Raw genomic sequence first — 22,058 nt, 5'->3', positions numbered from 1 at the left:
GTTTCCCTCTCTCTGTTTCTCATTGTTTCCCTCTCTCTGTTTCTCATTATTTCTCTCTCTCTGATTCTTATTGTTTCCCTCTCTCTGTTTCTCATTATCTCCATAACTCGGTTTCTCATTATTTCGCTCTCTCTGTTTCTCATTGTTTCCCTCTCTCTGTTTCTAATTGTTTCCCTCACTCTGTTTCTCATTGTTTCCCTCTCTCTATTTCTCATTATTTCCCTCTCTCTGAGTCTCAATGTCTCCCTCTCTCTGTTTCTCATTGTCTCACTCTCTATATTTCTCATTGTCTCCCTCTCTCTGTTTCTCATTGTCTCCCTCTCTCTGTTTCTGATTGTCTCCCTCTTTCTGTTTCTCATTCTCTCCCTCTCTCTGTTTCTCATTGTCTCTCTCTCTCTGTTTCTCATTGTTTCATTCTCTCTGTTTCTCATTGTTTCAGTCTCTCTGTTTATCATTGTTTCCCCTTTTCTGTTTCTCATTGTTTCCCTCTCTCTGTTTACCATTGTTTCCCCCTCTCTGTTTACCATTGTTTCCCCCACTCTGTTTCTCATTGTTTCCATCTCTCTGCTTCTCATTGTTTCCTGCTCTCTGTTTCCCATTGTTTCCACCTCTCTGTTTCTCATTGCTTACCTCTCTCTTTTTCCCATTGTTTCCCCCTCTCTGTTTCTCATTGTTTCGCTCTCTCTGTTTTCATTGTTTCCCTCTCTCTGTTTCTCATTGTTTCCCTCTCTCTTTTCCTCATTGTTTCCCCCGCTCTGTTTCTCATTGATTCTCGCTCTCTGTTTCTCATTGTTTCCCTCTCTCTGTTTCTCATTGTTTCCCTCTCTGTTTCTCATTATTTCCCTCTCTCTGTTTCTCATTGTTTCCCCCGCTCTGTTTCCCATTGTTTCCCCCTCTCTGTTTCTCATTGTGTCGCACTCTCTGTTTCTCATTGTTTCCCTCCATCTGTTTCTCATTGTTTCCCCCTCTCTGTTTCTCATTGTGTCGCACTCTCTGTTTCTCGTTGTTTCCCTCTCTCTTTTTCTCATTGTCTCCCTCTTTCTGTTTCTCATTGTTTCCCTCTCTCTTTTTCTCATTGTTTCCCTCTCTCTGTTTCTCATTGTTTCCATCTCTCTGTTTCACATTGTTTCCCAATCACTGTTTCTCATTGATTCCCCCTTTCTGTTTCAAATTGTTTCCCTCTCTCTGTTTATCATTGTTTCCCTCTCTCTGTTTCTCATTGTTACCCTCTGTCTGCTTCTCATTGTTTCCCTCTCTGTTTCTCATTATTTCCCTCTCTCTGTTTCTCATTGTTTCCACCGCTCTGTTTCCCATTGTTTCCCCCTCTCTGTTTCTCATTGTGTCGCACTCTCTGTTTCTCATTGTTTCCCTCTATCTGTTTCTCATTGTTTCCCCCTCTCTGTTTCTCATTGTGTCGCACTCTCTGTTTCTCATTGTTTCCCTCTCTCTTTTTCTCATTGTCTCCCTCTTTCTGTATCTCATTGTTTCCCTCTCTCTTTTTCTCATTGTTTCCCTCTCTCTGTTTCTGATTGTTTCCATCTCTCTGTTTCACATTGTTTCCCAATCACTGTTTCTCATTGATTCCCCCTTTCTGTTTCAAATTGTTTCCCTCTCTCTGTTTATCATTGTTTCCCTCTCTCTGTTTCTCATTGTTACCCTCTGTCTGCTTCTCATTGTTTCCCTCTCTCTGTTTCTCCATGTTTCCCTCTCTGTGATTCTCATTATTTCCCTATCTCTGCTTCTCATTATTTCCCCCTTTCTGATTCTCATTGTTTCCCTCTCTCTGTTTCTCATGCTTTCCCTATCTCTGTTTCTCATTGTTTCCCTCTCTCTGTTAATCGTTGTTTCCCTCTCTCTGTTTCCCATTGTTTCCTTCACTCTGTTTCTCATTGTTTCCCTCTCTCTGTTTCACATTGTTTCCCACAATCTGCTTCTCATGGTTTTCCTCTCTCTGTTTCTCAATGTTTCGCCCACTCTGTTTCTCATTGTTTCCCCCACTCTGTTTCTCATTATTTCTCTCTGTCTGTTTCTCATTGTTTCCTTCTCTATGTTTCTCATTGTTAATCTCCATCTGTTTCGAATTGTTTGCCTCTTTTCGTTTCTCATTGTTTCCCTCTCTCTGTTTCTCATTGTTTCCCTATTTCTGTTTCATTTTGTTTCCCTCTCTCTGTTTCTCATTGTTTCCCACTCTCTGTTTCTCATTGTTTCCCACTCTCTGATTCTCATTGTTTCCCTCTCTCTGTTCCTCATTGTTTCCCTCTCTCTGTTTCTCATTGTTTCCCTAACACTGTTTCTCATTGTTTCCCTCTTTCTGTTTCCCATTGTTTCCCTCTTTCTGTTTCACATTGTTTCCCACTCTCTTTTTCTCATTGTTTCCCTCCCTCTGTTTCTCATTGTTTCCCCCTCTCTGTTTCTCATTGTTTCGCTCTCTCTGTTTCTCAATGTTTCCCTCACTCTGTTTCTCATTGTTTCCCTCTCTTTGTTTCTCATTGTTTCGCTCTATGTGTTTCCCATTGTTTCTCTCTCTCTGTTTCTCATTGTTTCCCTCTCTCTGTTTCTCATTATTTCTCTCTCTCTGATTCTTATTGTTTCCCTCTCTCTTTTTCTCATTATCTCCATAACTCGGTTTCTCATTATTTCGCTCTCTCTGTTTCTCATTGTTTCCCTCCCTCTGTTTCTAATTGTTTCCCTCACTCTGTTTCTCATTGTTTCCCTCTCTCTATTTCTCATTATTTCCCTCTCTCTGAGTCTCAATGTCTCCCTCTCTCTGTTTCTCATTGTCTCCCTCTCTATGTTTCTCATTGTCTCCCTCTCTCTGTTTCTCATTGTCTCCCTCTCTCTGTTTCTGATTGTCTCCCTCTTTCTGTTTCTCATTCTCTCCCTCTCTCTGTTTCTCATTGTCTCCCTCTCTCTGTTTCTCATTGTTTCATTCTCTCTGTTTCTCATTGTTTCAGTCTCTCTGTTTATCATTGTTTCCCTTTTTCTGTTTCTCATTGTTTCCCTCTCTCTGTTTACCATTGTTTCCCCCTCTCTGTTTCTCATTGCTTCCCTCTCTATGTTTCTCATTGTTTCCCTCTCTGTTTCTCATCGTTTCCCTCACTTTGTTTCTCATTGTTTCCCTCTCTCTGTTTCTCATTGTTTCCCTCTCTCTGTTTCTCATTGTTTCCCTCTCTCTGTTTCTCATTATTTCTCTCTCTCTGATTCTTATTGTTTCCCTCTCTCTGTTTCTCATTATCTCCATAACTCGGTTTCTCATTATTTCGCTCTCTCTGTTTCTCATTCTCTCCCCCTCTCTGTTTCTCATTGTCTCCCTCTCTCTGTTTCTCATTGTTTCATTCTCTCAGTTTCTCATTGTTTCAGTCTCTCTGTTTATCATTGTTTCCCTTTTTCTGTTTCTCATTGTTTCCCTCTCTCTGTTTCTCATTGTTTCCCTCTCTCTGTTTCTGATTGTTTCCATCTCTCTGTTTCACATTGTTTCCCAATCACTGTTTCTCATTGATTCCCCCTTTCTGTTTCAAATTGTTTCCCTCTCTCTGTTTATCATTGTTTCCCTCTCTCTGTTTCTCATTGTTACCCTCTGTCTGCTTCTCATTGTTTCCCTCTCTCTGTTTCTCCATGTTTCCCTCTCTGTGATTCTCATTATTTCCCTATCTCTGCTTCTCATTATTTCCCCCTTTCTGATTCTCATTGTTTCCCTCTCTCTGTTTCTCATGCTTTCCCTATCTCTGTTTCTCATTGTTTCCCTCTCTCTGTTAATCGTTGTTTCCCTCTCTCTGTTTCCCATTGTTTCCTTCACTCTGTTTCTCATTGTTTCCCTCTCTCTGTTTCACATTGTTTCCCACAATCTGCTTCTCATGGTTTTCCTCTCTCTGTTTCTCAATGTTTCGCCCACTCTGTTTCTCATTGTTTCCCCCACTCTGTTTCTCATTATTTCTCTCTGTCTGTTTCTCATTGTTTCCTTCTCTATGTTTCTCATTGTTAATCTCCATCTGTTTCAAATTGTTTGCCTCTTTTCGTTTCTCATTGTTTCCCTCTCTCTGTTTCTCATTGTTTCCCTCATTCTGTTTCATTTTGTTTCCCTCTCTCTGTTTCTCATTGTTTCCCACTCTCTGTTTCTCATTGTTTCCCACTCTCTGATTCTCATTGTTTCCCTCTCTCTGTTCCTCATTGTTTCCCTCTCTCTGTTTCTCATTGTTTCCCTAACACTGTTTCTCATTGTTTCACTCTTTCTGTTTCCCATTGTTTCCCTCTTTCTGTTTCACATTGTTTCCCACTCTCTTTTTCTCATTGTTTCCCTCCCTCTGTTTCTCATTGTTTCCCCCTCTCTGTTTCTCATTGTTTCGCTCTCTCTGTTTCTCAATGTTTCCCTCACTCTGTTTCTCATTGTTTCCCTCTCTTTGTTTCTCATTGTTTCGCTCTATGTGTTTCCCATTGTTTCTCTCTCTCTGTTTCTCATTGTTTCCCTCTCTCTGTTTCTCATTATTTCTCTCTCTCTGATTCTTATTGTTTCCCTCTCTCTTTTTCTCATTATCTCCATAACTCGGTTTCTCATTATTTCGCTCTCTCTGTTTCTCATTGTTTCCCTCCCTCTGTTTCTAATTGTTTCCCTCACTCTGTTTCTCATTGTTTCCCTCTCTCTATTTCTCATTATTTCCCTCTCTCTGAGTCTCAATGTCTCCCTCTCTCTGTTTCTCATTGTCTCCCTCTCTATGTTTCTCATTGTCTCCCTCTCTCTGTTTCTCATTGTCTCCCTCTCTCTGTTTCTGATTGTCTCCCTCTTTCTGTTTCTCATTCGCTCCCTCTCTCTGTTTCTCATTGTCTCCCTCTCTCTGTTTCTCATTGTTTCATTCTCTCTGTTTCTCATTGTTTCAGTCTCTCTGTTTATCATTGTTTCCCTTTTTCTGTTTCTCATTGTTTCCCTCTCTCTGTTTACCATTGTTTCCCCCTCTCTGTTTCTCATTGCTTCCCTCTCTACGTTTCTCATTGTTTCCCTCTCTGTTTCTCATCGTTTCCCTCACTTTGTTTCTCATTGTTTCCCTCTCTCTGTTTCTCATTGTTTCCCTCTCTCTGTTTCTCATTGTTTCCCTCTCTCTGTTTCTCATTATTTCTCTCTCTCTGATTCTTATTGTTTCCCTCTCTCTGTTTCTCATTATCTCCATAACTCGGTTTCTCATTATTTCGCTCTCTCTGTTTCTCATTCTCTCCCTCTCTCTGTTTCTCATTGTCTCCCTCTCTCTGTTTCTCATTGTTTCATTCTCTCAGTTTCTCATTGTTTCAGTCTCTCTGTTTATCATTGTTTCCCCTTTTCTGTTTCTCATTGTTTCCCTCTCTCTGTTTCTCATTGTTTCGCTCTCTCTGTTTTCATTGTTTCCCTCTCTCTGTTTCTCATTGTTTCCCTCTCTCTTTTCCTCATTGTTTCCCCCGCTCTGTTTCTCATTGATTCTCGCTCTCTGTTTCTCATTGTTTCCCTCTCTCTGTTTCTCATTGTTTCCCTCTCTGTTTCTCATTATTTCCCTCTCTCTGTTTCTCATTGTTTCCCCCGCTCTGTTTCCCATTGTTTCCCCCTCTCTGTTTCTCATTGTGTCGCACTCTCTGTTTCTCATTGTTACCCTCTATCTGTTTCTCATTGTTTCCCCCTCTCTGTTTCTCATTGTGTCGCACTCTCTGTTTCTCATTGTTTCCCTCTATCTGTTTCTCATTGTTTCCCCCTCTCTGTTTCTCATTGTTTCCCTGTCTCTTTTTCTCATTGTCTCCCTCTTTCTGTTTCTCATTGTTTCCCTCTCTCTTTTTCTCATTGTTTCCCTCTCTCTGTTTCTCATTGTTTCCATCTCTCTGTTTCACATTGTTTCCCAATCACTGTTTCTCATTGATTTCCCCTTTCTGTTTCAAATTGTTTCCCTCTCTCTGTTTATCATTGTTTCCCTCTCTCTGTTTCTCATGGTTACCCTCTGTCTGCTTCTCATTGTTTCCCTCTCTCTGTTTCTCCATGTTTCCCTCTCTGTGATTCTCATTATTTCCCTATCTCTGCTTCTCATTATTTCCCCCTTTCTGATTCTCATTGTTTCCCTTTCTCTGTTTCTCATGCTTTCCCTATCTCTGTTTCTCATTGTTTCCCTCTCTCTGTTAATCGTTGTTTCCCTCTCTCTGTTTCCCATTGTTTCCTTCACTCTGTTTCTCATTGTTTCCCTCTCTCTGTTTCACATTGTTTCCCACAATCTGCTTCTCATGGTTTTCCTCTCTCTGTTTCTCAATGTTTCGCCCACTCTGTTTCTCATTGTTTCCCCCACTCTGTTTCTCATTATTTCTCTCTGTCTGTTTCTCATTGTTTCCTTCTCTATGTTTCTCATTGTTAATCTCCATCTGTTTCAAATTGTTTGCCTCTTTTCGTTTCTCATTGTTTCCCTCTCTCTGTTTCTCATTGTTTCCCTCATTCTGTTTCATTTTGTTTCCCTCTCTCTGTTTCTCATTGTTTCCCACTCTCTGTTTCTCATTGTTTCCCACTCTCTAATTCTCATTGTTTCCCTCTCTCTGTTCCTCATTGTTTCCCTCTCTCTGTTTCTCATTGTTTCCCTAACACTGTTTCTCATTGTTTCCCTCTTTCTGTTTCCCATTGTTTCCCTCTTTCTGTTTCACATTGTTTCCCACTCTCTTTTTCTCATTGTTTCCCTCCCTCTGTTTCTCATTGTTTCCCCCTCTCTGTTTCTCATTGTTTCGCTCTCTCTGTTTCTCAATGTTTCCCTCACTCTGTTTCTCATTGATTCCCTCTCTTTGTTTCTCATTGTTTCGCTCTATGTGTTTCCCATTGTTTCTCTCTCTCTGTTTCTCATTGTTTCCCTCTCTCTGTTTCTCATTATTTCTCTCTCTCTGATTCTTATTGTTTCCCTCTCTCTTTTTCTCATTATCTCCATAACTCGGTTTCTCATTATTTCGCTCTCTCTGTTTCTCATTGTTTCCCTCTCTCTGTTTCTAATTGTTTCCCTCACTCTGTTTCTCATTGTTTCCCTCTCTCTATTTCTCATTATTTCCCTCTCTCTGAGTCTCAATGTCTCCCTCTCTCTGTTTCTCATTGTCTCCCTCTCCATGTTTCTCATTGTCTCCCTCTCTCTGTTTCTCATTGTCTCCCTCTCTCTGTTTCTGATTGTCTCCCTCTTTCTTTTTCTCATTCTCTCCCTCTCTCTGTTTCTCATTGTCTCTCTCTCTCTGTTTCTCATTGTTTCATTCTCTCTGTTTCTCATTGTTTCAGTCTCTCTGTTTATCATTGTTTCCCTTTTTCTGTTTCTCATTGTTTCCCTCTCTCTGTTTACCATTGTTTCCCCCTCTCTGTTTCTCATTGCTTCCCTCTCTATGTTTCTCATTGTTTCCCTCTCTGTTTCTCATTGTTTCCCTCACTTTGTTTCTCATTGTTTCCCTCTCTCTGTTTCTCATTGTTTCCCTCTCTCTGTTTCTCATTGTTTCCCTCTCTCTGTTTCTCATTATTTCTCTCTCTCTGATTCTTATTGTTTCCCTCTCTCTGTTTCTCATTATCTCCATAACTCGGTTTCTCATTATTTCGCTCTCTCTGTTTCTCATTGTTTCCCTCTCTCTGTTTCTAATTGTTTCCCTCACTCTGTTTCTCATCGTTTCCCTCTCTCTATTTCTCATTATTTCCCTCTCTCTGAGTCTCAATGTCTCCCTCTCTCTGTTTCTCATTGTCTCCCTCTCTATGTTTCTCATTGTGTCCCTCTCTCTGTTTCTCATTGTCTCCCTCTCTCTGTTTCTGATTGTCTCCCTCTTTCTGTTTCTCATTCTCTCCCTCTCTCTGTTTCTCATTGTCTCCCTCTCTATGTTTCTCATTGTTTCATTCTCTCTGTTTCTCATTGTTTCAGTCTCTCTGTTTATCATTGTTTCCCTTTTTCTGTTTCTCATTGTTTCCCTCTCTCTGTTTACCATTGTTTCCCCCTCTCTGTTTACCATTGTTTCCCCCTCTCTGTTTCTCATTGTTTCCATCTCTCTGCTTCTCATTGTTTCCTGCTCTCTGTTTCCCATTGTTTCCACCTCTCTGTTTCTCATTGCTTACCTCTCTCTTTTTCCCATTGTTTCCCCCTCTCTGTTTCTCATTGTTTCGCTCTCTCTGTTTTCATTGTTTCCCTCTCTCTGTTTCTCATTGTTTCCCTCTCTCTTTTCCTCATTGTTTCCCCCGCTCTGTTTCTCATTGATTCTCGCTCTCTGTTTCTCATTGTTTCCCTCTCTCTGTTTCTCATTGTTTCCCTCTCTGTTTCTCATTATTTCCCACTCTCTGTTTCTCATTGTTTCCACCGCTCTGTTTCCCATTGTTTCCCCCTCTCTGTGTCTCATTGTGTCGCACTCTCTGTTTCTCATTGTTTCCCTCTATCTGTTTCTCATTGTTTCCCCCTCTCTGTTTCTCATTGTGTCGCACTCTCTGTTTCTCATTGTTTCCCTCTCTCTTTTTCTCATTGTCTCCCTCTTTCTGTATCTCATTGTTTCCCTCTCTCTTTTTCTCATTGTTTCCCTCTCTCTGTTTCTCATTGTTTCCATCTCTCTGTTTCACATTGTTTCCCAATCACTGTTTCTCATTGATTCCCCCTTTCTGTTTCAAATTGTTTCCCTCTCTCTGTTTATCATTGTTTCCCTCTCTCTGTTTCTCATTGTTACCCTCTGTCTGCTTCTCATTGTTTCCCTCTCTCTGTTTCTCCATGTTTCCCTCTCTGTGATTCTCATTATTTCCCTATCTCTGCTTCTCATTATTTCCCCCTTTCTGATTCTCATTGTTTCCCTCTCTCTGTTTCTCATGCTTTCCCTATCTCTGTTTCTCATTGTTTCCCTCTCTCTGTTAATCGTTGTTTCCCTCTCTCTGTTTCCCATTGTTTCCTTCACTCTGTTTCTCATTGTTTCCCTCTCTCTGTTTCACATTGTTTCCCACAATCTGCTTCTCATGGTTTTCCTCTCTCTGTTTCTCAATGTTTCGCCCACTCTGTTTCTCATTGTTTCCCCCACTCTGTTTCTCATTATTTCTCTCTGTCTGTTTCTCATTGTTTCCTTCTCTATGTTTCTCATTGTTAATCTCCATCTGTTTCACATTGTTTGCCTCTTTTCGTTTCTCATTGTTTCCCTCTCTCTGTTTCTCATTGTTTCCCTCATTCTGTTTCATTTTGTTTCCCTCTCTCTGTTTCTCATTGTTTCCCACTCTCTGTTTCTCATTGTTTCCCACTCTCTGATTCTCATTGTTTCCCTCTCTCTGTTCATCATTGTTTCCCTCTCTCTGTTTCTCATTGTTTTCCTAACACTGTTTCTCATTGTTTCCCTCTTTCTGTTTCCCATTGTTTCCCTCTTTCTGTTTCACATTGTTTCCCACTCTCTTTTTCTCATTGTTTCCCTCCCTCTGTTTCTCATTGTTTCCCTCTCTCTGTTTCTCATTGTTTCCCTCTCTCTGTTTCTCATTGTTTACATCTCTCTGTTTATCATCTGTTTCCCTCTTTCTGTTTCATTTTGTGTCCCTCTCTCTGTTTCTCATTGTTTCCCACTCTCTGTTTCTCATTGTTTTCCTCGCTCTGTTTCTCATTGTTTCCCTCTTTCTGTTTCTCATTGTTTCCTCTCTCTGTTTCTCATTGTTTACACCATTCTGTTTCTCATTGTTTCCCTCTCTCTGTTTCGCATTGTTTCCCTCTCTCTTCTTCTCATTGTTTCCCCCGCACTGTTACTCATTGTTTCCCCCACTCTGTTTTTCATTGTTCCCCATTTCTGCTTCTCATTGTTTACCTCTCTCTGTTTATCATTGTTTCCCTCTCTCTGTTTCTCATTGTTTCCCTCTCTCTGTTTCTCATTGTTTCCCTCGCTCTGTTTATCATTGTTTCCCTCTCTCTGTTTATCATTGTTTCCCACTCTCTGCTTCTCATTGTTTCCCTCTCTCTGTTTCTCATTGTTTCCCTCTCTCTGTTTCTCATTGTTTCCCTCTCTCTGTTTCTCATTGTTTCCCTCTCTCTGTTTATCATTGTTTCCCTCTCTCTGTTTCTCATTGTTTTCCACTCTCTGCTTCTCATTGTTTCCCTCTCTCTGTTTCTCATTGTTTCCCTATCTATTTTTCTCATTGTTTCCCCTTTTCTGTTTCTCATTGTTTCCCTCTCTCTGTTTCTCATTGTTTCCCTCTGTCTGTTTCTCATTGTTTCCCTCTCTCTGTTTCTCATTGTTTCCCTCTCTCTGTTTCTCATTGTTTCCCTCTCTCTGTTTCTCATTATTTCTCTCTCTCTGATTCTTATTGTTTCCCTCTCTCTGTTTCTCATTATCTCCATAACTCGGTTTCTCATTATTTCGCTCTCTCTGTTTCTCATTGTTTCCCTCTCTCTGTTTCTAATTGTTTCCCTCACTCTGTTTCTCATTGTTTCCCTCTCTCTATTTCTCATTATTTCCCTCTCTCTGTTTCTCATTGTCTCCCTCACTCTGTTTCTGATTGTCTCCCTCTTTCTGTTTCTCATTCTCTCCCTCTCCCTGTTTCTCATTGTCTCCCTCTCTCTGTTTCTCATTGTTTCATTCTCTCTGTTTCTCATTGTTTCCCTCTCTCTGTTTACCATTGTTTCCCCCTCTCTGTTTCTCATTGTTTCCATCTTTCTGCTTCTCATTGTTTCCTGCTCTCTGTTTCCCATTGTTTCCACCTCTCTGTTTCTCATTGCTTACCTCTCTCTTTTTCCCATTGTTTCCCCCTCTCTGTTTCTCATTGTTTCGCTCTCTCTGTTTTCATTGTTTCCCTCTCTCTGTTTCTCATTGTTTCCCTCTCTCTGTTCCTCATTGTTTCCCCCGCTCTGTTTCTCATTGATTCTCGCTCTCTGTTTCTCATTGTTTCCCTCTCTCTGTTTCTCATTGTTTCCCTCTCTGTTTCTCATTATTTCCCTCTCTCTGTTTCTCATTGTTTCCCCCGCTCTGTTTCCCATTGTTTCCCCCTCTCTGTTTCTCATTGTGTCGCACTCTCTGTTTCTCATTGTTTCCCTCTATCTGTTTCTCATTGTTTCCCCCTCTCTGTTTCTCATTGTGTCGCACTCTCTGTTTCTCATTGTTTCCCTCTATCTGTTTCTCATTGTTTCCCCCTCTCTGTTTCTCATTGTTTCCCTCTCTCTTTTTCTCATTGTCTCCCTCTTTCTGTGTCTCATTGTTTCCCTCTCTCTTTTTCTCATTGTTTCCCACTCTCTGATTCTCATTGTTTCCATCTCTCTGTTTCACATTGTTTCCCAATCACTGTTTCTCATTGATTCCCCCTTTCTGTTTCAAATTGTTTCCCTCTCTCTGTTTATCATTGTTTCCCTCTCTCTGTTTCTCATTGTTACCCTCTGTCTGCTTCTCATTGTTTCCCTCTCTCAGTGTCTCCATGTTTCCCTCTCTGTGATTCTCATTATTTCCCTATCTCTGCTTCTCATTATTTCCCCCTTTCTGATTCTCATTGTTTCCCTCTCTCTGTTTCTCATGCTTTCCCTCTCTCTGTTTCTCATTGTTTCCCTCTTTCAGTTTCTCATTGTTTCCTCTCTCTGTTTCTCATTGTTTACACCATTCTGTTTCTCATTGTTTCCCTCTCTCTGTTTCTCATTGTTTCCCTCTCTCTGTTTCTCATTGTCTCACTCCATCTGTTTCTCATTGTAACCCTCTGTCTGTATATCATTGATTCCCTCTTTCTGTTTATCATTGTTTCCCACTCTCTGCTTCTCATTGCTTTCCTCTCTCTGTATATCATTGTTTCCCTCTCTCTGTTTATCAATGTTTCGCCCACTCTGTTTCTCATTGTTTCCTCCGCTCTGTTTCTCATTATATCTCTCTGTCTGTTTCTCATTGTTTCCTTCTCTATGTTTCTCATTGTTAATCTCCATCTGTTTCACATTGTTTGCCTCTTTTCGTTTCTCATTGTTTCCCTCTCTCTGTTTCTCATTGTTTCCCTCATTATGTTTCCCATTGTTTCCCTCTTTCTGTTTCACATTGTTTCCCACTCTCTTTTTCTCATTGTTTCCCTCTCTCTGTTTCTCATTGTTTCCCTCTCTCTGTTTCTCATTGTTTCCCTCTCTCTGTTTCTCATTGTTTCCCTCTTTCTGTTTCTCATTGTTTCCCTCTCTCTTCTTCTCATTGTTTCCCCCGAACTGTTACTCATTGTTTCCCCCACTCTGTTTTTCATTGTTCCCCATTTCTGCTTCTCATTGTTTCCCTCTCTCTGTTTATCATTGTTTCCCTCTCTCTGTTTCTCATTGTTTCCCTCTCTCAGTTTCTCATTGTTTCCCTCGCTCTGTTTATCATTGTTTCCCTCTCTCTGTTTATCATTGTTTCCCACTCTCTGCTTCTCATTGTTTCCCTCTCTCTGTTTCTCATTGTTTCCCTCTCTCTGTTTCTCATTGTTTCCCTCTCTCTGTTTCTCATTGTTTCCCTCTCCCTGTTTATCATTGTTTCCCTCTCTCTGTTTCTCATTGTTTTCCACTCTCTGCTTCTCATTGTTTCCCTCTCTCTGTTTCTCATTGTTTCCCTATCTATTTTTCTCATTGTTTCCCCTTTTCTGTTTCTCATTGTTTCCCTCACTCTGTTTCTCATTGTTTCCCTCTGTCTGTTTCTCATTGTTTCCCTCTCTCTGTTTCTCATTGTATCCCTCTTTCTGTTTCACATTGATTCCCTCTCTCTGTTTCTCATTGTTTCCTCTCTGTTTCTCATTGTTTACACCATTCTGTTTCTCATTGTTTTCCACTCTCTGCTTCTCATTGTTTCCCTCTCTCTGTTTCTCATTGTTTCCCGATCTATGTTTCTCATTGTTTCCCGATCTATGTTTCTCATTGTTTCCCCTTTTCTGTTTCTCATTGTTTCCCTCTCTCTGTTTCTCATTGTTTCCCTCTCTCTGTTTCTCATTGTTTCCCTCTCTCTGTTTCTCATTGTTTCCCTCTCTCTGTTTCGCATTGTTTCCCTCGCTCTGTTTCTCATTGTCTCACTCTCTCTGTTTATCATTGTTTCCCTCTCTCTGTTTCTCATTGTTTCCACTCTCTGCTTCTCATTGTTTCCCTCTCTCTGTTTCTCATTGTTTCCCTATCTTTGTTTCTCATTGTTTCCCCTTTTCTGTTTCTCATTGTTTCCCTCTCTCTGTTACTCAATGTATCCCTCTTTCTGTTTCACATTGATTCCCTCTCTCTGTTTCTCATTGTTTCCTCTCTGTTTCTCATTGTTTACACCATTCTGTTTCTCGTTGTTTCCCTCTCTCTGTTTCGCATTGTTTCCCTCTCTTTGTTTCTCATTGTCTCACTCCATCTGTTTCTCATTGTTTCCCCCTCTCTGTTCCTCATTGTTTCGTTCTCTCTGTTTCTCATTGTCTCCCTCTCTCTGTTTCTCATTGTCACCCTCTCTCTGTTTCTCATTGTTACCGTTTTTCTGTTTCTCATTGTTTCCCTCTCTCTGTGTCTCATTATTTCCCTCTCCCTGTTTCCCATTGTTTCCCTATCTCTGTTTCTCTTCATTTCCCTCTCTCTGTTTCTCATTGTTTCCCTATCTCTGTTTCACATTGATTCCCTCTCTCTGTTTCTCATTGTTTCCTCTCTTTTTCTCATTGTTTACACCATTCTGTTTCTCATTGTTTTCCACTCTCTGCTTCTCATTGTTTCCCTCTCTCTGTTTCTCATTGTTTCCCAATCTATGTTTCTCATTGTTTCGCCTTTTCTGTTTCTCATTGTTTCCCTCTCTCTGTTTCTCATTGTTTCCCTCTGTCTGTTTCTCATTGTTTCCCTCTCTCTGTTTCTCATTGTTTCCCTCTCTCTGTTTCGCATTGTTTCCCTCTCTCTGTTTCGCATTGTCTCACTCCATCTATTTCTCATTGTTTCCCCCTCTCTGTTTCTCATTGTTTCGTTCTCTCTGTTTCTCATTGTCTCCCTCTCTCTGTTTCTCATTGTTTCCCTCTCTCTGTTTCTCATTGTTTCCCTCTCTCTGTTTCTCATTGTTTCCCTCTCTCTGTTTATCATTGTTTCCCTCTCTCTGTTTCTCATTGCTTCCCACTCTCTGCTTCTCATTGTTTCCCTCTCTCTGTTTCTCATTGTTTCCCGATCTATGTTTCTCATTGTTTCCCCTTTTCTGTTTCTCATTGTTTCCCTCTCTCTGTTTCTCATTGTATCCCTCTTTCTGTTTCACATTGATTCCCTCTCTCTGTTTCTCATTGTTTCCTCTCTGTTTCTCATTGTTTACACCATTCTGTTTCTCATTGTTTCCCTCTCTCTGTTTCGCATTGTTTCCCTCTCTCTGTTTCTCATTGTCTCACTCCATCTGTTTCTCATTGTTTCCCCCTCTCTGTTCCTCATTGTTTCGTTCTCTCTGTTTCTCATTGTCTCCCTCTCTCTGTTTCTCATTGTCACCCTCTCTCTGTTTCTCATTGTAACCGTTTTTTTGTTTCACATTGTTTCCCTCTCTCTGTTTCTCATTGTTTCCCTCTCTCTGTTTCGCATTGTTTCCCTCTCTCTGTTTCTCATTTTCTCACTCCATCTCTTTCTCATTGTTTCCCCCTCTCTGTTTCTCATTGTTTCGTTCTCTCTGTTTCTCATTGTCCCCCTCTCTCTGTTGCTCATTTTCACCCTCTCTCTGTTTCTCATTGTAACTCTCTGTCTGTTTCTCATTGTTTCCCTCTCTCTGTTTCTCATTGATTCCCTATTTCTGTTTATCATTGTTTCCCACTCTCTGCTTCTCATTGTTTTCCTCTCTCTGTATATCATTGTTTCCCTCTCTCTGTTTATCAATGTTTCGCCCACTCTGTTTCTCATTGTTTCCCACTATCTGCTTCTCATGGTTTTCCTCTCTCTGCATATGATTGTTTCCCTCTCTCTGTTTCTCAATGTTTCCCCCACTCTGTTTCTCATTGTTTCCCCCACTCTCTGTTTCTCATTGTTTCCCCCTCTTTGTTTCTCATTGATTCCCTCTTTCTGCTTATCATTGTTTCCCACTCTCTGCTTCTCATTGTTTTCCGCGCTCTGTATATCATTGTTTCCCTCTCTCTGTTTATCAATGTTTCGCCCACTCTGTTTCTCATTGTTTCCCCCGCTCTGTTTCTCATTATTTCTCTCTGTCTGTTTCTCATTGTTTCCTTCTCTATGTTTCTCATTGTTTCCCTCTCTCTGTTTCTCATTGTATCCCTCTTTCTGTTTCACATTGATTCCCTCTCTCTGTTTCTCATTGTTTCCTCTCTGTTTCTCATTGTTTTCCACTCTCTGCTTCTCATTGTTTCCCTCTCTCTGTTTCTCATTGTTTCCCTATCTATGTTTCTCATTGTTTCCCCTTTTCTGTTTCTCATTGTTTCCCTCTCTCTGTTTCTCATTGTTTCCCTCTCTCTGTTTCTCAATGTTTCCCCCACTCTGTTTCTCATTGTTTCCCCCACTCTCTGTTTCTCATTGTTTCCCCCTCTTTGTTTCTCATTGATTCCCTCTTTCTGTTTATCATTGTTTCCCACTCTCTGCTTCTCATTGTTTTCCTCGCTCTGTATATCATTGTTTCCCTCTCTCTGTTTATCAATGTTTCGCCCACTCTGTTTCTCATTGTTTCCCCCGCTCTGTTTCTCATTATTTCTCTCTGTCTGTTTCTCATTGTTTCCTTCTCTATGTTTCTCATTGTTAATCTCCATCTTTTTCACATTATTTGCCTCTTTTCGTTTCTCATTATTTCCCTCTCTCTGTTTCTCATTGTTTCCCTCATTCTGTTTCATTTTGTTTCCCTCTCTCTGTTTCTCATTGTTTCCGACTCTCTGATTCTCATTGTTTGCCTCTCACTGTTCCTCATTGTTTCCCGCTCTCTGTTTCTCATTGTTTCCCGAACACTGTTTCTCATTGTTTCCCTCTTTCTGTTTCCCATTGTTTCACTCTTTCTGTTTCACATTGCTTCCCACTCTCTTTTTCTAATTGTTTCCCTCTCTCTGTTTCTCATTGTTTCCCTCTCTCTGTTTCTCATTGTTTCCCTCTCTCTGTTTCTCATTGTTTCCCTCTCTCTGTTTATCATTGTTTACCTCTTTCTGTTTCACATTGTTTCCCTCTCTCTTCTTCTCATTGTTTCCCACTCTCTGTTTCTCATTGTTTCCCCCACTTTTTTTCTCATTATTTCTCTCGTGCCTGTTTCTCATTGTTTCCCTCACTCTGTTTTTCATTGTTCCCCATTTCTGCTTCTCATTGTTTCCCTCTCTCTGTTTATCATTGTTTCCCTCTCTCTGTTTCTCATTGTTTCCCACTCTCTGTTTCTCATTGTTTCCCCTTTTCTGTTTCTCATTGTTTCCCTCTCTCTGTTTCTCATTGTTTCCCTCTGTCTGTTTCTCATTGTTTCCCTCTCTCTGTTTCTCATTGTTTCCCTCTCTCTGTTTCTCATTGTATCCCTCTTTCTGTTTCAAATTGATTCCCTCTCTCTGTTTCTCATTGTTTCCTCTCTGTTTCTCATTGTTTACACCATTCTGTTTCTCATTGTTTCCCTCTCTCTGTTTCGCATTGTTTCCCTCTCTCTGTTTCTCATTGTCTCACTCCATCTGTTTCTCATTGTTTCCCCCTCTCTGTTTCTCATTGTTTCGTTCTCTCTGTTTCTCATTGTCTCCCTCTCTCTGTTTCTCATTGTAACCGTCTTTCTGTTTCACATTGTTTCCCTCTCTCTGTTTCTCGTTGTTTCCCACTCACTGTTTCTCATTGCTTCCCTCTCTCTGCTTCTAATTTATTTCCTCTTTCTATTTCTCATTGTTTCCCTCTCTCTGCTTCTCATTGTTTCCCTCTCTCTGTTTGTCATTGTTTTCCACTCTCTGCTTCTCATTGTTTTCCTCTCTCTGTATATCATTATTTCCCTCTCTCTGTTTCTCAATGTTTACCCCACTCTGTTTCTCATTGTTTCCCCCACTCTGTTTCTCATTATTTCTCTCTGTCTGTTTCTCATTGTTTCCCTCTCTATGTTTTTCATTGTTCCCCATTTCTGCTTCTCATAGTGTCCCTCTCTCTGTTTCTCATTGTTTCCCTCTCTCTGTTTCTCATTGTTTCCCTCTCTCTGTTTCTCATTGTTTCCCTCTCTCTGTTTCGCATTGTTTCCCTCTCTCTGTTTCGCATTGTCTCACTCCATCTGTTTCTCATTGTTTCCCCCTCTCTGTTTCTCATTGTTTCGTTCTCTCTGTTTCTCATTGTCTCCCTCTCTCTGTTTCTCATTGTTTCCCTCTCTCTGTTTCTCATTGTTTCCCTCTCTCTGTTTCTCATTGTTTCCCTCTCTCTGTTTATCATTGTTTCCCTCTCTCTGTTTCTCATTGTTTCCCACTCTCTGCTTCTCATTGTTTCCCTCTCTCTGTTTCTCATTGTTTCCCGATCTATGTTTCTCATTGTTTCCCCTTTTCTGTTTCTCATTATTTCCCTCTCTCTGTTTCTCAATGTTTACCCCACTCTGTTTCTCATTGTTTCCCCCACTCTGTTTCTCATTATTTCTCTCTGTCTGTTTCTCATTGTTTCCCTATCAATGTTTCTCATTGTTTCCCCTTTTCTGTTTCTCATTGTTTCCCTCTCTCTGTTTCTCATTGTTTCCCTCTCTCTGTTTCTCATTGTTTCCCTCTCTCTGTTTCTCATTGTTTCGTTCTCTCTGTTTCTCATTGTCTCCCTCTCTCTGTTTCTCATTGTTTCCCTCTCTCTGTTTCTCATTGTTTCCCACTCTCTGTTTCTCATTGTTTCCCTCTCTCTGTTTATCATTGTTTCCCTCTCTCTGTTTATCATTGTTTCCCTCTCTCTGCTTCTCATTGTTTCCCTCTCTCTGTTTCTCATTGTTTCCCGATCGATGTTTCTCATTGTTTCCCCTTTTCTGTTTCTCATTGTTTCCCTCTCTCTGTTTCTCATTGTATCCCTCTTTCTGTTTCACATTGATTCCCTCTCTCTGTTTCTCATTGTTTCCTCTCTGTTTCTCATTGTTTACACCATTCTGTTTCTCATTGTTTCCCTCTCTCTGTTTCGCATTGTTTCCCTCTCTCTGTTTCTCATTGTCTCACTCCATCTGTTTCTCATTGTTTCCCCCTCTCTGTTCGTCATTGTTTCGTTCTCTCTGTTTCTCATTGTCTCCCTCTCTCTGTTTCTCATTGTCACCCTCTCTCTGTTTCTCATTGCAACCGTTTTTCTGTTTCACATTGTTTCCCTCTCTCTGTTTCTCGTTGTTTCCCACTCTCTGTTTCTCATTGTTTCCCCCTCTTTGTTTCTCATTGATTCCCTCTTTCTGTTTGTCATTGTTTCCCTCTCTCTGTTTCGCATTGTTTCCCTCTCTCTGTTTCTCATTGTCTCACTCCATCTGTTTCTCATTGTTTCCCCCTCTCTGTTTCTCATTGTTTCGTTCTCTCTGTTTCTCATTGTCCCCCTCTCTCTGTTGCTCATTTTCACCCTCTCTCTGTTTCTCATTGTAACTCTCTGTCTGTTTCTCATTGTTTCCCTCTCTCTGTTTCTCATTGATTCCCTATTTCTGTTTATCATTGTTTCCCACTCTCTGCTTCTCATTGTTTTCCTCTCTCTGTATATCATTGTTTCCCTCTCTCTGTTTATCAATGTTTCGCCCACTCTGTTTCTCATTGTTTCCCACTATCTGCTTCTCATGGTTTTCCTCTCTCTGCATATGATTGTTTCCCTCTCTCTGTTTCTCAATGTTTCCCCCACTCTGTTTCTCATTGTTTCCCCCACTCTCTGTTTCTCATTGTTTCCCCCTCTTTGTTTCTCATTGATTCCCTCTTTCTGTTTATCATTGCTTCCCACTCTCTGCTTCTCATTGTTTTCCTCGCTCTGTATATCATTGTTTCCCTCTCTCTGTTTATCAATGTTTCGCCCACTCTGTTTCTCATTGTTTCCCCCGCTCTGTTTCTCATTATTTCTCTCTGTCTGTTTCTCATTGTTTCCTTCTCTATGTTTCTCATTGTTAATCTCCATCTTTTTCACATTATTTGCCTCTTTTCGTTTCTCATTATTTCCCTCTCTCTGTTTCTCATTGTTTCCCTCATCCTGTTTCATTTTGTTTCCCTCTCTCTGTTTCTCATTGTTTCCGACTCTCTGATTCTCATTGTTTGGCTCTCTCTGTTCCTCATTGTTTCCCGCTCTCTGTTTCTCATTGTTTCCCTAACACTGTTTCTCATTGTTTCCCTCTCTCTGTTTCTCATTGTTTCCCTCTCTCTGTTTCTCATTGTTTCCCTCTCTCTGTTTCTCATTGTTTCACTCTCTCTGTTTATCATTGTTTCCCTCTTTCTGTTTCACATTGTTTCCCTCTCTCTTCTTCTCATTGTTTCCCTCTCTCTGTTTCTCATTGTTTCCCCCACTCTTTTTCTCATTATTTCTCTCGTGCCTGTTTCTCATTGTTTCCCTCACTCTGTTTTTCATTGTTCCCCATTTCTGCTTCTCATTGTTTCCCTCTCTCTGTTTATCATTGTTTCCCTCTCTCTGTTTATCATTGTTTCCCACTCTCTGTTTCTCATTGTTTCCCCTTTTCTCTTTCTCATTGTTTCCCTCTCTCTGTTTCTCATTGTTTCCCTCTGTCTGTTTCTCATTGTTTCCCTCTCTCTGTTTCTCATTGTATCCCTCTTTCTGTTTCAAATTGATTCCCTCTCTCTGTTTCTCATTGTTTCCTCTCTGTTTCTCATTGTTTACACCATTCTGTTTCTCATTGTTTCCCTCTCTCTGTTTCGCATTGTTTCCCTCTCTCTGTTTCTCATTGTCTCACTCCATCTGTTTCTCATTGTTTCCCCCTCTCTGTTTCTCATTATTTCGTTCTCTCTGTTTCTCATTGTCTCCCTCTCTCTGTTTCTCATTGTAACCGTCTTTCTGTTTCACATTGTTTCCCTCTCTCTGTTTCTCGTTGTTTCCCACTCTCTGTTTCTCATTGTTTCCCTCTCTCTGCTTCTCATTGATTCCCTCTTTCTGTTTCTCATTGTTTCCCTCTCTCTGCTTCTCATTGTTTCCCTCACTCTGTTTGTCATTGTTTCCCACTCTCTGCTTCTCATTGTTTTCCTCTCTCTGTATATCATTATTTCCCTCTCTCTGTTTCTCAATGTTTACCCCACTCTGTTTCTCATTGTTTCCCCCACTCTGTTTCTCATTATTTCTCTCTGTCTGTTTCTCATTGTTTCCCTCTCTATGTTTTTCATTGTTCCCCATTTCTGCTTCTCATAGTGTCCCTCTCTCTGTTTCTCATTGTTTCCCTCTCTCTGTTTCTCATTGTTTCCCTCTCTCTGTTTCTCCATGCTTCACTCTCTCTGTTTCTCATTGTCTCCCTCTCTCTGTTTCTCATTGTTTACCGATCTATTTTTCTCATTGTTTCCCTCTCTCTGTTTCTCATTCTTTCCCTCTCTCTGTTTCTCATTGTTTCTCGCTCTCTGTTTTTCATTGCTTTCCCCTCTCTGTTTCTCATTGTTTCCCTCTCTCTGTTTCTCATTGTTTCCCTCTCTCTGTTTCTAATTGTTAATCTCCATCTGTTTCTCATTATTTCCCTCTTTCTGTTTCACATTGTTTCCCTCTCTCTGTTTCTCATTGTTTCCCTCTCTCTGTTTCTCATTGTTTCCCCCGCACTGTTTCTCATTGTTTCCCTCTCTCTGTTTCTAATTGTTAATCTCCATCTGTTTCTCATTGTTTCCCTCTTTCTGTTTCACATTGTTTCCCTCTCTCTGTTTCTCATTGTTTCCCTCTCTCTGTTTCTCATTGTTTCCCCCGCACTGTTACTCATTGTTTCCCTCACTCTGTTTCTCATTATTTCTCTCTGCCTGTTTCTTGTTGTTTCCCTCTCTCTGTTTATCATGTTCCGCATTTCTGCTCTCATTGTTTCCCTCTCTCTGTTTCTCATTGTTTCCCTCTCTCTGTTTCTCATTGTTTCCTACTCTCTGTTTCTCATTGTTTCCCTCTCTCTGTTTCTCATTGTTTCCCCATCTCTGTCTCTCATTGTTTCCCCCTATCTATTTCTCATTGTTTCCCTCACTCTGTTTCTCATTGTTTCCCTCACTCCGTTTCTCATTGTTTTCCTCTGTCTGTTTCTCATTCTTTCCCTCTCTCTGTTTACGATTGTTTCCCTCTTCCTATTTCTCATTGCTTCCCTCTTTCTGTTTATCATTGTTTCCCTCTCTCTGATATTCATTGTTCCCCATTTCTGCTTCTCATTGCTTCCCTCTCTCTGTTTCTCCTGGTTTCCCTCTCTCTGTTTCTCATTGTTTCCCACTCTCTGTTTCTCATTGTTTCCCTCTTTCTGTTTCACAGTTTCCCTCTCTCTGTTTCTCATTGTTTACCCCTCTCTGTTTCTCAATGTTTCCGTCTCTCTGTTTCGCATTGTTTCCCTCTCTCTGTTTCTCATTGTCTCACTCCATCTGTTTCTCATTGTTTCCACCTCTCTCGTTCTCATTGTTTCGTTCTCTCTGTTTCTCATTGTCTCCCTCTCTCTGTTTCTCATTGTAACCGTCTTTCTGTTTCAAATTGTTTCCCTCTCTCTGTTTCTCGTTGTTTCCCACTCTCTGTTTCTCATTGTCTCCCTCTCTCTGTTTCTCATTGTAACCGTCTTTCTGTTTCACATTGTTTCCCTCTCTCTGTTTCTCGTTGTTTCCCACTCTCTGTTTCTCATTGTTTCCCTCTCTCTGCTTCTCATTGATTCCCTCTTTCTGTTTCTCATTGTTTCCCTCTCTCTGCTTCTCATTGTTACCCTCACTCTGTTTGTCATTGTTTCCCACTCTCTGCTTCTCATTGTTTTCCTCTCTCTGTACATCATTATTTCCCTCTCTCTGTTTCTCAATGTTTACCCCACTCTGTTTCTCATTGTTTCCCCCACTCTGTTTCTCATTATTTCTCTCTGTCTGTTTCTCATTGTTTCCCTCTCTATGTTTTTCATTGTTCCCCATTTCTGCTTCTCATAGTGTCCCTCTCTCTGTTTCTCATTGTTTCCCTCTCTCTGTTTCTCCATGCTTCACTCTCTCTGTTTCTCATTGTCTCCCTCTCTCTGTTTCTCATTGTTTACCGATCTATTTTTCTCATTGTTTCCCTCTCTCTGTTTCTCATTCTTTCCCTCTCTCTGTTTCTTATTGTTTCTCGCTCTCTGTTTTTCATTGCTTTCCCCTCTCTGTTTCTCATTGTTTC

General features: G+C 40.7%; 1 protein-coding gene across 1 annotated transcript; it reads right to left on the bottom strand.

The window, feature by feature from the left end:
* Positions 1–11,597: 11,597 nt before the first annotated feature.
* Positions 11,598–18,965, bottom strand: LOC137309180 (octapeptide-repeat protein T2-like). The gene is made up of 2 exons (XM_067977453.1): positions 18,642–18,965; positions 11,598–11,942 (listed from the first exon to the last, which is right to left on the bottom strand). The coding sequence occupies exons 1-2, from the start codon at positions 18,963–18,965 to the stop codon at positions 11,598–11,600; spliced, it is 669 nt and encodes a 222-aa protein (XP_067833554.1).
* Between the last annotated feature and the right edge of the window lie 3,093 nt (positions 18,966–22,058).

This window comes from Heptranchias perlo, chromosome 3 (assembly GCF_035084215.1).
Source record: "Heptranchias perlo isolate sHepPer1 chromosome 3, sHepPer1.hap1, whole genome shotgun sequence".
Taxonomy (NCBI): Eukaryota; Metazoa; Chordata; class Chondrichthyes; order Hexanchiformes; family Hexanchidae; genus Heptranchias; species Heptranchias perlo.
This window is presented reverse-complemented; position numbering and strand designations above follow the sequence as displayed.

Bases quoted from the DNA above. Each gene is read 5' to 3' on its own strand.
- LOC137309180 (XM_067977453.1), bottom strand. From the start codon at position 18,965: ATGAAACAGGATGAGGGAAACAATGAGAAACAGAGAGAGGGAAATAAT. The intron at 11,943-18,641 runs GTGGGGGAAACA...AATGTGAAACAG, and splicing joins GAAACAATGAGAAACAGAGA to AAAGAGGGAAACAATGGGAA.